This window comes from Cyanistes caeruleus, chromosome 10, assembly GCF_971803275.1.
Source record: "Cyanistes caeruleus chromosome 10, bCyaCae1.hap1.1, whole genome shotgun sequence".
Lineage (NCBI taxonomy): Eukaryota > Metazoa > Chordata > Aves > Passeriformes > Paridae > Cyanistes > Cyanistes caeruleus.
In genome coordinates, this window is record NC_141710.1 from 14,057,136 (window position 1) to 14,074,765 (window position 17,630).

The 17,630-nt window shown below is 45.3% G+C and overlaps 1 protein-coding gene across 2 annotated transcripts in view; it reads right to left on the bottom strand.

The window, feature by feature from the left end:
• Window positions 1–17,630, bottom strand: part of CCDC50 (coiled-coil domain containing 50) — a 42,901-nt gene that overhangs the window by 18,401 nt on the left and 6,870 nt on the right. For both annotated transcript variants that reach the window (XM_086843037.1, XM_086843036.1), the window contains exons 2-4: window positions 6,512–6,574; window positions 5,056–5,185; window positions 566–656 (exon numbers count right to left, since the gene is read on the bottom strand). In XM_086843037.1, coding sequence (XP_086699163.1) covers window positions 566–656; window positions 5,056–5,185; window positions 6,512–6,574 — 284 coding nt within the window. The remainder of the gene's footprint in view (window positions 1–565; window positions 657–5,055; window positions 5,186–6,511; window positions 6,575–17,630) is intronic.

Below are 17,630 nucleotides of genomic sequence, written 5' to 3' on the forward strand. Positions count from 1 at the left end.
ACCAACAAGCAAAATCCTTTGTGCACTAAGAACAAACCACACCACCCACTCTCAAGCAAAAGCAGCAGAGAAAATTCTGAAGTCACAAAAGGAATCTGCTAGCTAGAAACTCTAACAGGGTGCTCAGGCTGTGAAAGACTAAACTGAAGAGTGGAGAAGCCAGAAACAGATGGCTGGGCTGAGAGTCCTGCTGAAATCTTTGCATCAAAGACAAAGAAATCACAGCCTGTCTTGCATTTGAGAAAGCAAGCGTGTCTCAGAGTGTATAAACAATTACAATTTCCTACAGCAGGGCAATAAATACCCCAACAAGACTAACCTATTACTTGCCCTCTTCATTAGCAAGGCCACTGGCATCAACAACCCTTATGACACTTGAGCGTGAGTACTACGACTGTATCTTATTCCTATAACAGGACTCCCCAAAATCTCTGTGCATACAGAGATCTGTCAAGACAAGGACTGCCACCATGCAAGCCAGCTCCTGTGGCCACTGGCCAAGAAATGTCTATCCTGAAAGGGCTGCTACAAATAGCCCTGCCATCCCTGCAGCTTTAAAGGTTACCTCGTCTTTTTCCTCTTGCCTGCGGCGTTCCTCTGCTTCAAATGCAAGCTTCACTTGGATTTCCTGAGCAATCTCGCAGTCCTGTCGTTCCCTAGAAGGCAAGGAGACAGGGATTATAGGCAGCTGAAATCACAGGCATCAGTCAGCCTGGAGAAAGGGATAAAATAGCTAAAAAAAAATCCACCTGATTTACAACAAAAGAATTATTACTCAGTGTTAGTGCAGAGCTATGAATCCTCATCAGGGACCAGAACTCCCTGTACTTACTGGTGGCCAAATCTAGAAAATACTTCCCAAAATATCCACGGAGTAAAAAGTAAAAAGAGATTCATGGGCAGATTGCTAAGAAATGAGATAGGTACTACAAAATAGGGCAGGCCAAGGTAGTGCTCAGGAGTCTGCAAAGCTAATTCTGCTGAGTTTTCGTACGTGTGGTATCAAAGGAGGGGTTCACATGTATGGTTAATGCAGGCACTTCTGGGAAGTGGCTTTCACTTGTAAGCCAAGGAGAAGGAAGTGCAGGAATATGGTACATAGGCCAAGTGGAGGCTGGAGGTGGCAGTTAAGTAATGAATGAGAAATGCCACTGAGGTGGGATGAGACACGAAAGCAGGACCAGTGCCAAGAGGCAAGGAGAAACATGTCTCAAAACAAGGGGGAAGGAGCCATTGCTACAGTGCCAGTAAGGATGCAGGAACACAAGACTGCATTAACTGGGGACAGGGAGAGATCAGAGCAATTGAGACATGAGAGGTTTGGCTGTGCAGACAGACCAGGAAGGCTGGAAATCATCTGCAAGAACAGTGCCACATTCAGCAGCATGCTCTGATGTCCATCAAACAGGCTGGAACAATAGCCAAGGATTCTTCAGGACAATTCAGAAACGAGCTGGGAGATTTGAAAAGAAAGACTAAAACCTCTCTCTTTCGGCACTGTTGAGATTGAGCTAAAGAGCAGCTCTAAACAGGTCAGAAAAGTCAATCCCCACAATGGCAGCTACTGAAAGGCAAGGCATAGGAGGAGAACAGCTGGGAGCAGCAACAAGCAGAGCTATCAGAATACAATCTTTTGCAGAACAAACTGACAATGAACAGATAGGTGATGAGAAGACTACCAAGAGTGGAAAATAAGCAAATAACTGAAGCGGACCAAGCTATGCCGAAGCTGTGCTACGTGGGCTGGAGCGAACAGCTCTAGGTTTGAGGAAGAATCTGGGCATAAATGACCTAGTGAATCTGGAGGCAAAAGACTGGAAGAGAACTGAGGACATGAGAAGAGGAAGATAAAACACTTAAGTACAGACAAGCACTTTTTGTTGCAAAACCAAGAAATGTGGCATGGCTGGAGCAGCCAGTGGCACAACAGGGCCTTCTTTTACAGAAAGTGGATAGAAGAAGGAGAGAAGCAGACAGGGTGGATATGTGGCAAGGGTGGAGAGGAAGGACATTGCAACATGAGTGTTTGGAGGACAGATGTCACTAAGAAACAACTCATTTGTCATAGGCAACAAAAAGGCACACAGAGCAGGAAGGAAAAGAAGACTATTTCTGTCAACAGCTCCTTGGAAGCAGACCTGCAATCAGGCTGGAGTTATCAATAGGTTAAACATGACATCTTACGACATGAGTTTCTTTCATCCAGGTAACAAAACCTGGCTACATTTGCATGTGCCTATGTGTGTTTCATTTGACTCTGGGGACAGATCTGTTCAAAGCCACAGGAGTTCACACAGCAGCACATCTAGCTCTTAAGCGTGCTTTTTAAAACAGGGACCTTGGCAAAGCTGGCACCAGCAGAGAACCACATCTCCCAGCAAAACAATAGCTGAATAAGTAAATCCTAGGGAGCAGGCTGTCAGTGAGCCTGGTAGTGGATCCTTTACAACCCCAGGCTCTGAGGACATGAAACCAGGTAGAAAATAAGTTAGAAAGGTCAGACACATCAAGGCATTGCACGTCTCCAGTTCCCCTGGCACCTGTGAGCAGAGCTAAGGTGCCAAGTTCATCAGCACAAAATGACTTGCTAAATGCTTAAAATACATCCTATTGCAGACAAACAGGACAGAAAAATAACTAATCATCTTTCACAGCCAAGGCAACAAGGTCATTGCCTCTCTGTTAGCAGCAAAGAACACCACAAGTATTGGAAACACAAAAGTATTTTCTTCTTTCTCATGGCACACCACATCAATTCCTAAGAACTAAACAGCCACAGAGGATTAGATTTGGGGTTTTATTGCTCAGCAGTAATTAAATACTGAGACTTGATTAGTCAGTCAACAAAGTAATGTATGAACTTGTATGAGCATAAGAAAATAGGTTCAAGAGTTTTGACAGCTCTTCTTGTCCTTCAGTTTCCTTAATGTGAGCTCCAGTGCCCATCAGACCCCAGAAATCAACCAGAGCAACATAAAAATCACCATTCCTGAACATCCCACTCATGTCCTTCACTCCTGGACAGCCAGGAGTGTTAAGGATGTTGTGAAAACTCTACATCAGTTTATAAAACTAAAATTTTGTGTGATCAGAAAGCTCCCTCCCCTTCACAGTGACTGCAGCTACTAGTTGCTGCCAGGTAAGGATTAAAAAGGGAATGTTTAAGGGAACTGTTCAAAGTAACTGTTCACATCAGTGCGACAGAGCTATCACAGCACTGGGAGCAAAACAGGGAAAGAACATATTTTCACACTATTTTATTTTAGTAATCTTGCTACTATGCTTAGCAGTGTGCAGGCTGCTCAGCTAGATGTGAGAGATGCTTTTAAAGCACAAAAATCAGGTTTGATGCTTCCCTGAATTCTTAAAAAGAAATGTTTCTATTCTCTCATTTATCTTCACAAAGTCTTCCTGAGAGAAATTAGGACTTGAATGAGAAGAAAGAAAATAAATTTGAAGAGTTTTTTTGTTTCCTGCTTCTAAAGACCTCTTAGTTCTGCCCTCTTACTCCTCCCATCACCCTGTTCTTCAAACTGTCCTAGATGACACAGAGAGCAACCACAGGGATTATTTTGTTGCCAGATCATGGACAAGGAAGAGACAGTGGGAACATACAAAAAACTAAGGAAGAAAAAGATCCAATTATAAAAGGATGCCTCCAACTTCTTTTACTATTCTTGCAAAAGAGCTCCTGCTCTCAGAAGCAGAACTGCTGCTGACACAACATTTTACATCAGCAGTTCTGCCTGTGCTTTAGCTCCAAAGTTCGTAAATCCCATTTTACAGAGTCCTACAAGAAAATTGTTTGCAGCTCCTAGCAAGAAGAATCATGTCTGCCATACAAAATCAATTTTTATGTTGTCATTTACTCACATCTCTAATTGGTAATAAGACAAAACTATTGTCTTAATAAGACTTGAGAGATGCATATGTACATAAGGTCTGTCCCAGTGTGCTGATCTGTCACGCCCCAGCTTCAAAGCTTTCATGAGACACTGCTTTGAAGCCAGTCCTGCATCTCCCACATCTGCAGCACAGAGCTCTTCTGCTCTGTCACTGGTCCTGTCAGATGAGCCACCCAGGCTCTGTGATCCACCACCAACTGCACCTGGTGGGTGGCATCCCAGAGCCCAACAAAAGCCAGGAGGCAGCACAGCTGCTAGGAGATGCATCCTGCCTTGTAGACCTTGTATTTGCAGGGACCCCCATCCAGCCACCTCTCACAAGTGGGATCTGGCTGAGCCCGGTCACACAAACTCTGCAAGTCCACCCTGGATTGGAAACAGTTTGTTTTGACCTGTGCTGCCATGTTTAGCTTCTACAGCAGCTCCACAGCTGAGAGCCGTGACACACAGAGAGCCAAACCACAGACCACAGGGTTAAGATGTGGTGAGTAGGGACTGAGCAAACCTGCAGAGCAAACTGGATCACTGATTAAATACCCTCCCACAGTTGCTGCAGAAGTCAGTGACTGCAAGAGAAGGCCTGTCCCCCAACACCCATCCCATCGAGCCACCCTGGAGCAGCAATTCCCCTTCCCAGGTCATTTCACACTGAACATCTGCAAGCACAGGCAGGGGCTTTCAGCTGTCAGCAGGACACCAAAAAGCATCACACCCAGCTCCTCAAAAGCACATCATCAGGCACAGGGAAAACACACTAACATCTGCACTTACCACATAAGGGAGATTTCCCCTGTAGCACTGTGGCACAGGTCCCTCACTCTCAAACTTCAGCCAGGGACAAGGTCAACACAAGTGGCCAAGTTACCCCATTTTGACAACAAGCAGTACAATGGAAAGGCTCCTTCTGATCAACAGACAACAGTATCTAAGGCAGGATGGGCTTCAGGACCACCTGCTCCCACCCTGTTCTCATTCCTCTGCGCCAGAGCCTGCTATCAATACTTTTACAGCAATGGACAGCCAAAGCAAAAAAGAAACAAAAGCAAAAGGCTGATGAACTGCAAGCACTGCCAACTCAAAGCAGCTGATATTAGTGCTCTGACCAAATTGGACTAGCATTCCCATTCCAAGATCTCCAGCACAAACTCACAAGTCTTTTTGGTGTTTCTGGATTTGAGCACGGGCTTTCTTATCCTCCTCTTCTTGCAGTTGCTTGGCCATCTGCAAGTCATGTTGCACCAGACGATTACGCTGAACATTTGTGGCCAAGTGATGCTCAACTGGAAATAAACACAGACAAGAACCCTCAAATCAGGCTGCAGAACTTCACTGTGTGAACAAGATAAACCAAGTGGGAGGGAGATTCCAGCCCAGAAAGGAAGGCAGATCTTGGCAGGGAAACACCGAGCAATCTCTCTAAAGGTGGGAAAGTCCTGAACTGAAATTATGCTAGCAGCTTGAGATTGCCTCTTTTCAGCACTGAGGGGGCTGTATACGTGTCTGTTACCAAAACAAGCTCTGCATGTCTTAACATATCCACGTTTATGGGGAACAGTTTTTAGGCTTTGGATTTCATTTTCTGACCATGGAAAATCACCTTAGATAAATGAAGTGGGTCTGGGAGGGACCACCAGAGGCCAGTGAGGATGTGCTGAACCTAAACCACTCCTTATGGATACTTTCCAAATTTGTTCTCAAGAACCTCTACAGAAGAAAACTCCTCTCACTCTCAGCATAATCAGTTCTAAAAATCTCACTACCTTTATATTTAGCAACAGAGCAACTTAGTGCTCCAGTGAGTCCTTTACCATACATGGATATTGCCTGCCAGAAAAAATGGCTACATGAACTGCAGCCCAGTCATCTTTAATTCAGTGGTCTCAGGTTCCAGCACCAAGGGCACAAGCAGCTGCACCCTTGGTGGAGCAGCAGGAATGGCATTAGCACCTGGTACTGGCAGATACCAAATTGGTGAGAAGTTGATTAGAGAGGCCACCACACTTGAAACTGCAATGTAAACATACCCAAAGTAACAGATAAGCATGTAAAAAAAAATCATTAAAAAAAGAAAAAAAAAAAAAAAAGGACCAATCACTTTGAAGTTCCTGGCTGTACTTTTATTTCTCCTTTATAAACCCTTCAAGTGTACAGCTGCCCTACCTCAAAATGTCTGAAAAGGAAGGCTCCTTTCAAAAGGCAGACACTGGCAATTCTGAAATAAGTAAACAAACAGACCTCTTCTGGTTGTACTTCAGGTCAGACTATAAAACTTGAAGCTTCCAAAATTGCTAGTCATTTCTAAAATCCTTGCACAGCAACAAAACCCCAAGTGCACTCCTACATGCAATTTTATCATAAATGGCATAAACAAACTCAGCACAAAATTGAAATATGAAATGCAACTATCTCTGGGGTACAATGTGAGTTGGAGCAGAGCAAAGTGTAGTATTACAGGATAGTGAAGACAGCAATAATAAACTGTATTCCATTAAAAGGAAAAAAATTAAATAAAAGCAGGAAGCATTTTTCTTGGCAAAATCAAATAAAGCCAGATATCTGTTGGGACAAGGTTGCTTCAGTTTGTTCTGAAGATGATTGCTACTTACTCTCTTGTTCCTGTAAATTATGGGCCAAGGTATGATCTTCCAGAATAGCAAAGTCTCGACATACTGAATAGGGAAACAAAGTAAAGATAATTAGCATCAGGAAAAACAAAAACAAACAAAAAAGCATCAAACGAGCTATGGCAGTCAGGGGAGCATAGAGACATATGGACTTCTGACACACTTTCTACCAGCCAAGGTTCAGACTTCTGTTTTCCCCTGCTCCTGCCATCATGTCTATTTTCGTATGTATTTATTTCTTTGTCCTTGTTGGCATAAAATGCCTTCTCCACTCTCCCCTCCACCTTCATTTAAAGAACAGAACTGTCCATGCTACCACTGGATCAGATCTTATGTACAAACCTCTGCATTCCATTCAAACAGAATATATATTATATATTTATAGCAATGCCCACACTGACTGCATTGGGTTAAAACCAAGGGCAAGCATTTGTGCTTACTGTGACTTCCTGTGCCAGGTTAAAGAGTCTGAGAATACTATTTTCATGGCACAAGGGGTATGTGCACACTGGCACCCCTCCAAAACTGAACAGACTGAGCTCCATGGCTCTCACTGCAAGGCATTTCCACCAGCTCAGGCATTATTTTCAATTGTTTCTTGTAAGCTTTACTGATTTAAAGTGCAGATGCTGGATTTGCACCTAGAACCCAGATATGGGATCAACAACAGCATTATGGGCAGGGAGAAGTAGAGCTTCTTCAAAAGATGTTGAAAATGACCTTGAAAAAAGTGAAATCGGAAACAGATGAACTCTCTTTAGCACCAGTTTAAAAGCAGATTTTTGCCAATGCCTATCACTTTCCCACCTTGACTTTTACAGGAATGCTCTACTTGCATTGTATAAAAACACCAGAGTGTATTTTTAACTTGTTATGATATGCAGTAGGGCAACAAAACACAAGCCACATACATACTGGGACAGGGACAGACACACAGCATCAGGCTCAGCCTTTTGGTGGCAGGTTCACATCGGCTTCTCAGTGAACCCAAGACAGAAAGTGACCTGTCTCACACACCTGCCAGACCTGGCATTTCTGCCTGCTTCAAGAGAAGTTTAAGGCAGTGGCACCAAAAATTTACACTAGAGAGGTCTGTCACTTATTTTTTCCTCAATGTGACAAGCTAAGAAGCTTAACAGCACCCACAGAGGGGAGTATCTCCCACTTGAAACACATCACAAAACAGAGAACTACAAGGTGCTTCTAAAGCCACAGAGGGAAGTACAAACTCCTCCTGCTGCACTCCACTAGCAAAACCTCTGGGGAAGACCAAGATTTCTCTTTAGCAGAGCACAGGTACAGCCTAAAAGATTAACTGAAAATAATCCCAAAACCCCCAGCATGCATCAAAAGTACAAGGGGAATTTATGAGGATTCTGTTTGTGAAAGGGTTCAGTCAGAAAAGATAAAACATTTCCATCACCACAAAGGAAATGAGAAAGTAGCTGCATTTTCCTGAGCCACAATCCCACAAGCCTTCCCTTTTCTCACAGATGCACATGCCCCACTAGAGAAGTATCAAGACATTACTCTACACCCAGGTATCCTCACAAAATATGTGCAAGAGTTTCTAGTAGTCTGTACCAAGAGATCAGATAATACTTTACCATATTCAATGGTACTTTTGGTCCAGTCTGCATTGAAAGCTGTTTTCAGATGACAAAAATCTCCTAACAGCCAGAGCAACACTTCAGGGAAGTGACATGCAGCAGGGTGGAGATGAGGACAAATGTTAGTTATATGATCCCAAAGTGGCCCACTTTAAGCACAAACAAATCTGGATGGTGTAATTAAGGTTTTGTTGTTGCTTTTTTTTCATTGCAACTTCTTTTAAAAAAGGAAAGATGATATGAAACTCAATAGCATTGAAATGCTTCCAGTGGCCATTTCTGTACAAAGAAAGAAACGTTGCCTTGAGCCACAGATCTGGAAAAGCCACAGCTGAGTCACAGGCAGCAGTGCTATTCACAGGTGACAAACCCAGAGTGCTCGGTGGTCACCATCACATGCTTTTTACTGGACAGGGCAAGAGAATCTTGCCCTAGAGACTAATTTTGAGATCCCTAATACTACTTCAGCTTCCTGATTTTGGAACAACTACCTTCTGCTCACAAGAAGCATCATCTGGCTTGCTGGAAGGACACATCTAACTCAAGAGGTTTGAGCCTTACCATGAGTTCAGAGCTAATCAAAGACACCTCAGCACAGAGCCAGTCTGCTCAAATCTAGGGCTGACATTACTGCTATGTATTTAAGAAGCAGCACTTACTCTTGCCTGTTTAAAAACAACCAACCACAACAACGACAGAGAGAATGGGAGGATGGGAGGGAAGTGATATTTTTAACTGCAATAGGTCTCTGAGCAAGTCCACAACACAGCTGCCTGAACTGCTGTACCAGTAAGACAAGGCAGGCAGCACAGGAGCAAGGATGAATATTTCAGAGATACACATTTTTTTTTGCATAGGGATCACTGCTACAAGAAATGCTTATAAAAGTACATCCTAGCCCTTCCCAAACCCATCCTGCACAGGCTTATACACTGTTCTGATCCCTGTGGTATTCAAGAGCTCTGTCTTGTTAGTCAGTCATGGTGCTAGCAGTGCTGGTGGGCGCTTTCTCCAGCCTCCCCAGAGACATAAGCATGGGAGGACTTTAGCTTTAGTTTTGTTTTTTTGGTTTTTTACTTCATTCTACTCACACCCAGACACACTTCTCTGCTTGGAAAAATACACGTTACAGAAACATGTTTGGCACATGGTAAGAAAGTGGGAAGGCCATGGTAGGACATTGATCCTTGTATTCTGATAGTCTTGCACCAACCCCAGAACCTCATCTGTATCACTGAGCTTTATTCCTACAATACAGCAATGATTGTTTAACGTTTTTGGATTTACAGGCCACTAAAGACTTCCTAAAGAAAGCATGTGCTCAAAATAAAAAGGCAAAATCCATACAGACTCGTGTTCCATAAACAGGCCTGCTTCTTCTAGATGCTCCTCCAGAGAAGTGCTGGAAGTTGTCCATGGCTCTCCAAACAAACAAGCAAAACAAGCTCCTCAAATTCTCAGCTCTGACAGGCTACAGCTGAAAGCTGCTGGATGTCACAGACATAAAGCAGGGACAAAGGCTCCTGTTTAGATTGTTTTGAAGTTCAGTGCCAGGAACAAGAAGCACATACAGGCCAGAGTACCAACTTCCCTGGTGCAGCTTCCAGCTCCTGACCCAAAGGTGCCTAGGTCCAGTGCCATCCGCAACATGGCCACACAGCACCCAGACCTGAGGCTGTGCCCTGCCACCGCCTGTCCCACATCCACACGACACAGCAAAGTGAATGGGGACGCTGCCCTGGGATGAGCCACCAACTTGCAGGCTTCAACATGAATAAAGAGGCTGGGTCTTAAACCAGGGATATTAACCCACCAAGGTCCAGTACAGAGAGAGGGAAGCTGGACAGTTAGCACAGATATGCACACTGGAGGCTCCTCAGTGTCCGTGTTCCCTGGTATTCCCATCTCACAGAGGACACAGCATGGAACAGACTGGTAGGGCAGCAGCAAGCCTTGGGTTTGTCCACACATTTGGAATTATTTGAGCATTGCTGAAGAAGCCATTTGGCTGCACACACACTCCTGTTACAAACCCAAACAGACAGTTCAAGCACACAGCCCTCTCTTTGTGCTGCTGTGGCTGCTGGCAAGGCAGGCAGCACAAGACCTTTCGTCACTGTCAGAAACTTGGCTGGGCTGGCTGCCTCCAACTCATCTGAGCACATTATTCTCAAGTCCCATCAGCCTGAGAACAGCATGCAAAGGAAGATGAGAACATCCCATTATGAAGACAACGAAGCCCTGTCAGACAGCCATGTGGCAAGGCATGGGGACACCTGCACCTCCCTAGCAGATTTTGGGCTGATGGCAGTGTAGAGCATTCCCTCACAACTAGACCCAGTACCCATGGGACCCAGCCAAGCATGACAGCAGCTGCAAGTGAGGCCAAGGATCCTTGAAGACTCACAATGAGACAACTATGAAATAATTGGAGATGTGGACTGGCTAGGCACAGCCCAAACTGAAGTTTCATCAGCACTAGTTCTCATTCCCTGCCCTATCTCAGCAGGGTACAGCACAACTATTACTAGGTATTATGTACACTGGGTTTGTGCTGAGAAATAGGATGGCCCCAATGAAAACAGACTCAATTTCTCCTCTCTGAAACACTTCATATTTAAGGGACAAGAAATCCATTTCCTTGCTCCCTAACTGTATGTCTAAAAAATGAAAGGTGAGATTAATATTACCTTCACTGTTGTAAATTAACTTCCCATCCCTGGGCCCTGGCTGGGAGTGACCAGGCAGTCAAACAACAGCAGGGTGCAATCAGAGCTACAATTGGCAAGTCCAGTGAAGCCTGAAACAGTCACACCAGGCTTACCATAGTCTGATTAAGCCAATCTGCCTTGGCATAGCAGGGAGCAGACCAGGAATACACTCTGGCACAGCTGTCAATAAAGAAATGCCTGCCCAGACACAGTGGCTGCTGTGTCCAGCAGAGGTGCCAGCTGGGAGGATGAGGGCAGAAGCATCACCCTTAACAGTGATCCAAAATCCATGTACAGAAGAGGCTCACTTGCCAGCTCACTTGTCTTGAGGAATCCTCGAGAGCCTCTCTGCAAGCTTCAAGCACAGGTCTTCTCCTCTGGTAGTTCTCACTGGAAATATGTCTTTTTGTGCATTGGTGCATCTGATGCTCTTGGAAGCAAGGCTGCAGCCCTGCCTTTATGGCAGAAAGTCCCTAGGTACAACAGCTCAGCAAAATTTCATTAAATAACCTCTTCCATTTTACATTCTGCCACCCACCTCACTAACTTTCTACAGCATTACCTCAGTTCCACAGCTCAGCATTTCTGACACCCCAAACTGCTTCAAACAGATCAAGGTAACCACAAGAGAGGAGCAAAGGCAGCCTTAGATGTTGTTAGTGATACTCAGGTGTGTGACAAAGAGGTAGGTAACACCCAAGAATGGGTGGTGTGGAACACACAGTCTCAGCAAGAGGTCAGCCCCCACTGGCTTTTCCAGAAAGATTCACAGAAAAACACCGTCCTCACTTGTGCCTGAAGTCTTAGATCATGTTTTGACATCCACTGCAGGTCCCAAGGGCCCCCATGGCTCATGAGGCTCACATAATGTGTCCAGGATACAGGCCAGTTCAATGACCCAGGGACCACAGATGCATGTTCCAAGCATTTCCTTTTGGGTCTTAAAAACCATCTCTTTCTCCCCACCCCCTCCACTCCCAGAATTTTCCGTCAGCACTGTGCGCTGGGTAATTCACAAAATAAACTAGGTGTGAGTCATACGCAGTTTAGAACATCTGCAGTTTCCAAGTTCTAATCTGAAGGACAGGAGGGAGAGGAAAGACAAAAGTAACATGAAAAAGCAGTATCATCAGTTAAAAAGTCATTTTTAGGGCCTACAGAGCTGATAAATTAATGCCAAGCAGCAAATGCAGCCTTTTACAAGCCAGCAGTCGCAGAAGGACGCCTGAGTTATGTAGATTCCTGCAGATTAGAAAGCAGGTTGGGATCTCTTAGAGACTCTTACCAGTAGGGACTGGTCAGGCCACTCCAAGCCAGGTAAATCTCCAAAACCTGCAATTTCCTTGAAACAAAGCCAACCTGACCCAGCTGGAGGTGAGAGGCTGCCCTGAGGGCAGCTTTCAGATAAAACATGCAACTGGGACCTTTCCTTCCCAGACCCAGCAAAGCTGCTCTGTGAGATACATGGCCCAGCCTCGCAATTCCCATTTCTGCCCTGCCTCTCCCATCACACTAGGACATACCCAAGCTCCTGCTACTACACATGGGTGCTGACAGAGACTGGCTAGGACACGTCTGGCTGCTGCAGTTACACAGATGACATTCCTAGGGCCTTGCTCACCAGGCCCCATCACGCCATGGAAATCAGAAAATCATCCAGGGAGAAGGTGGATCCCCCCCAGACAGAGGGCAGGTCTGGGCAGCATGAGAACTGGAACAATTTCTGCTTCTCAGCCACAGCACCAGAGCATCACACATAGCTGAGAGTTACAAGGCACCACAAGGAGCCTGAGTGACTCCATGAGGAACCAAACTCAGAGGTCTGAAAGTGTAAACATGCAAAATAATAATTAAAAATAAATAAATCACCAAACAACCATGGTTTTTCTAACAGCAGTCTTGGCCTGGAAGCTAAGAACATCTTGGGATTTGGGAAGGAGGTTATTCTCTCTGCTCTAAGATAAATGCCTTGAGGTCAAGGCCATGAGATCTTTGTGCTCTGTCTGCACCATTCTCCAACATTAAACTCTCATTCGCCAAACAATGCTTTAAAAAGGAACACTGTATGCATTTTGGAATCAAACCCTCAGGACATCATTTTATTTTTTAACCTGCCTTGGGACAGAAATCATCAACATTCACAAAGTGCCTTCTCCAAGGCTACTAGTTTGGCAATCTCACTTCTGTAAGGAAGCCTGTACACTGTACCAGAGACCAGTCCTAAAGCTGAGAGAGAGTATCTGCTGAACACCTCAAAGCAGAAGGTGACGTGCTTGCAGTGTAAACAGGAAACTGGAGATACTCAAGATAGTGAAAAAATAGCACAAGGCACCTCAAAAGGTTATCCTTTGAGCAAGCCTCAGCCACAAAATTTGATAAGATTTATCATTCTTCTTTTTTATAGAAGGCTGCCATGTTTTTAATCACTGGATAATTCTACCCTACCTGGTTTCACCTACAATGTTTCTAAATAATAACTAGTCTTCTTATTCCCAAAGCTTAAAACACAACCCTTAGGTCAAGAATATTAAAGACCATCTCTTTGACGAGTTGGAATATTTCAATCACAAAATCCTAGAATAACTTGGGCTGAAAAAAACATTAAGTCATCAAGTACAACCACTGACCTGGCACTGCCAAGCTCCCCACTAAAGCATGTACACTCCTTACTGCCACATGTACACATCTTTTTAATATCTCCTAGAATGGTGACCCAAATACTCTCCTGTTTCGATCATTGGCCATCCTTACACTGAAGACTTTTTTCTAACATCCAATATAAACTTCCCCTGACAGAACTTGGGCCAATTCCTCTTACCCATCATTTGGTACTTGGAAGAAGAGGCCACGGTCACCTGGCTGCAACCTCCTGCCAGGGACTTGTAGAGAGCAATAAGGTCTTCCTTGAGCCTCCTCTCCTCCAGGCTAAACACTCCCAGCTCCTCAAGGACTTGTGCTTCAGACCCTTCCCAGCTTCACTGCCTTTCTCTGGACTCACTCAGCACCTCAGTGTCTGTGTTGTAGTGAGAGGCCCAGAACTGAGTACAGGATTTGAAGTGTGGCCTCACCAGTGCCCAGTACAGGTGATGGTCACTGGCCACACTATTGCTGATCCAGGTCAGGATGGCACTGGCCTTCCTGGCCACCTGGGCACACACTGGCTCATATTTAGCAGGCTGCCAACCAGCACCCCCAGGTCCTTTTCCACTGGGCAGTTTTCCAGACACTTGGTGCCAAGACTTCAAGATGTACCTAAAAGCAGCATTGAGCCTTAAGAAGTAATGACACCCATGCTTTGAAAATTCACCCTTTTCAGCCATGTCCAGTTGGGCCCTCAGACACAGAGTAACCTGAGCAACAAAAACTGTCCAATACTCCCAAGTCCTACTGCAAACATTGCTGTTACAGTTGCTGCTTTCTATTGCAGAGGCTCACCACACAGAATATATTAATACTTTAAAGCAGAGAGCAGATAGATAATACGATATGTGTTAATGTCTGCAAGTCATTACCTGCCAGGCTTAGAACACTCATCTCTGTAGAAATTTATTGATTGCCCCAATGTACATCTACCTGTCTAGGACTGCCTACACCCAAAAGAGCACCAGTGAGCTCAGCCATTGCACTGCAGACCCACCAGTAACACCCAGGTGGACAACTACAAAAACTTCAAGCTATACCTGACAAGGTATACTTGTCAGGAATGGCTTGGCTGGTTTGACAGCATAGTCAAATAGTAGACCTCAGGCAGCCAAACATCTCACTCACAGCACCTGAGATGTAACTGAGTCTGTATATGGAAGAAGATAATCTCAATCATCAGCAAGAACAAAAGCTGTTTGTGTAGTTCATCCTCTCCAGCATTTGACACAGCTTCAGTTGACTCAGCTAATACCACATGTGCAAAAGGAACAACCAGCCAGAAAGGCAGGGAGAAGTTTTCCTAGAAGTTAGTTTTAACCACTGCCTCCCAACATGGACCACAGCAAAACAAACACCACTTGACTCCAACAGCTGTGCTTCACCCTCATTTAGCCCAAAGGCAAACTACCACGCACATCACTAGAGAGCAGGGCAGGAGCTGCCTTCATCAGGAGGAGTCAAAATCCCTGGCCCAGACAGGCCCCAGTGAGCATCACTGTAGCTCTAAGACATGCCTTCAGCTGTGCCCCATAGATCATAGGATACCCCTTTTCTGGAAGGTTTTCTGGTTTCTTTTGCAGACAGAATGTCACAGCACCTTTAGCTTTAAGCTAAGCACCACTCCTTTAAATTGGTGTAAGGGAGGGGGAATAGCAAAACAGTCTCTTAGCAAGTGCAACTCAAAACAGCCACCCACTCAGAAAACTGCTGGGGGAATGGAGCTTGAATCTCAAGAGATTTGTACTGTATGTACACTCCCTTACCCCACACCCATCTCCAGTGATGATCACTGTATTCTGTTGCATTATCTGTTTAATTCAGCTTTTATTTCAGAATTTTAGCCAATTTTACACCAATTTTACATTTTATTTTTTTCAGAAGGACACACTGAGTTTCCCAGATAGCCAAAACTTTTGTTCTCTGATGAATGCACAGCTAAACCCCTTGTTCAGTTCAGCAGCTTCTCTGCAGAGCTGGCAGGCCCACTGTGATTCAGGGTGGCTTTCAGGAGCCATGACTCCCTGGATTGCAGATACTTCACCAGCATTTCTCAGCCCTGAGGCTGCGGTGAATAACCTCACACAGCAGCTCCAAAGAGGCAGCTGGGAGCAGAGATAATGAAAAGTGTCAGCTCTCACAGGGATATCCTCCTGCTCAATCCTGAAAGATAATGTAGCAAAAGACAAGGGAGACAGAATGCAAAAAGGAAGATTTGAATGCCCCTCTGGTACAACTTCATGCCCTGACTCAGTTTGGTGACTGCTTACAAAAGGCTGACTGCTGGAAACCTCACACCCACACAGAAGCTGCCAAGTGCCAAAAAAAGGATCAAGTTCCTCTCTAAACCCCACAGTGTGGTTTTACATGACAGTGACCTGCAGTTGTACAGAGAAACAAGAACCGCTGGAAAAAACAAGCAGAATCAAGAGTCCCCAGAGATGCCACTTTCTCTTCAGACTTGGGATGACTAGAGCCAACCCTGAGACTGCTCCATGCTCTGGTAGCTAAACCAGCTAAACCAGAGCTGCAGCTGAAAGGACACATCAGACTGTCAGTGCACATTTAAACCAGGTTTTATTCCTCCAGATCAGATACCAAGAGAAGTAAAGTTCCAGCAGGATGGGCCTCTGGGCAGCCTCCCGGCCTTGATGGAAACCCTGCCAGCTGCTGCATTTGAAGCTGAAGGTATCTGAACTAATCCTGCAGTCAGCTCCAATTCTTGCACAGATTCCCATCAGCTTCCTTTTCCCTAGAAAGGTGGCTGCTAGGATGCAAGCAAAGACAGCTGTCTGCCACCCATTCAGCTGCTGCCAGCACTGTAAAGATGCTCTGCAAGAACAACTATCCTCTTCCTAACTGAGGTTATTGGTTTGTTTCAAAACCCTTCTCCTTTGCTTTGCCAGCTCCCCACGAGTACTCTCCCCTCTCCTCCCTTGCTTCCTGTGTTTAAGTTCCCCAGGTTTATTAGTCAGCTCTGGGGAACACAAAGTACCAAAGCTGGCCCCAGATCAGTCAAAATTCCACATCCATCTACAAGTCACAAATCAGTAAAGCTGCAGCACTAACAATACATGTCCCCTTTCCTGTCACAGCCTTGTGTTGGCACACTGCCATAAATGCAACTACAGATTTAAAACACTGGCATACAAGGGAAAGAATAAGTCCCTGGCTTCTGAGGCCAGACGGACGGGGAGGCAGAGCTCCCTGCATCATTCTGAAGCAAACTGCTTTATGGCATCTGAGCCCACAGCTCATATGCATTGCAAAGCATGAGGAAGAAGCAGGCTGGAGCCTTTTCTTTTCTCTTCTCTGAGTGCACTAAATGACTTCCAGGTCAGTAAAGGTAAATTTGTTTTTGCTTTGGGAATTTTATCACCTTCAGGTGGATATTGCATACCCACAGCTTCTTAAAGGGAAAAAGTGAAAAAAGAACAGTTAAATCAGGACCAAGTTAAACTCACCTGTTACCCAGCCAGAGTTGATGCTGTGGGCAATACCAGCTGCCTGGAATACCAGGTAACTGAGCACTGAGCTTTATGCACCTTGCACCAGGGATGTGCAAAATCCAGGCAGGGCTGAGCAGCCCTAGCCAAGGACTCAGTCCTTCCAGCACTCAATTAAGGTCAGGAGAGCCCAGCCTCTTCCCAACATCAACTTTCTTCAGAAACCTGGCACCAACCAGATGGCCTGCAGGAGAGCACAGCCCTGCAAACGGCAGAGCTCTCTGCCTGCCATGAAAACAGCCAGCACCCTGGTGGCTTGGCAAATTCCCAGGCCTTCTCCGTGCTGTGCTCCACCACATCACCTCAGCACTGCCAAAGGCTCCAGGAGCTGCTGGTGAATTTAGGACATAAATCCTTCCCATCTCAACAGCCAGCACCCCAGTAATAAACTAACACCAGAGCAGAAGGAGAAGCCATTTCTTTGCACCAGGATACTACAAGTAATGCTTGCTGTATCCAGAACAGATAGATATAATAAGCTGCTTTTGCAGTGCAAAGTCACTGTGCTGTGCAGAGGTGGAGAAGCTTTCCATTCAGCCCAGGGGAGGCTTCCCTGAGCTAGACCAGCATTACCCCAAACCATGTGCCAAGTCAGTGGCAACAGTCCCTCTGTGAGGAGCATTTCCAGCCAGAG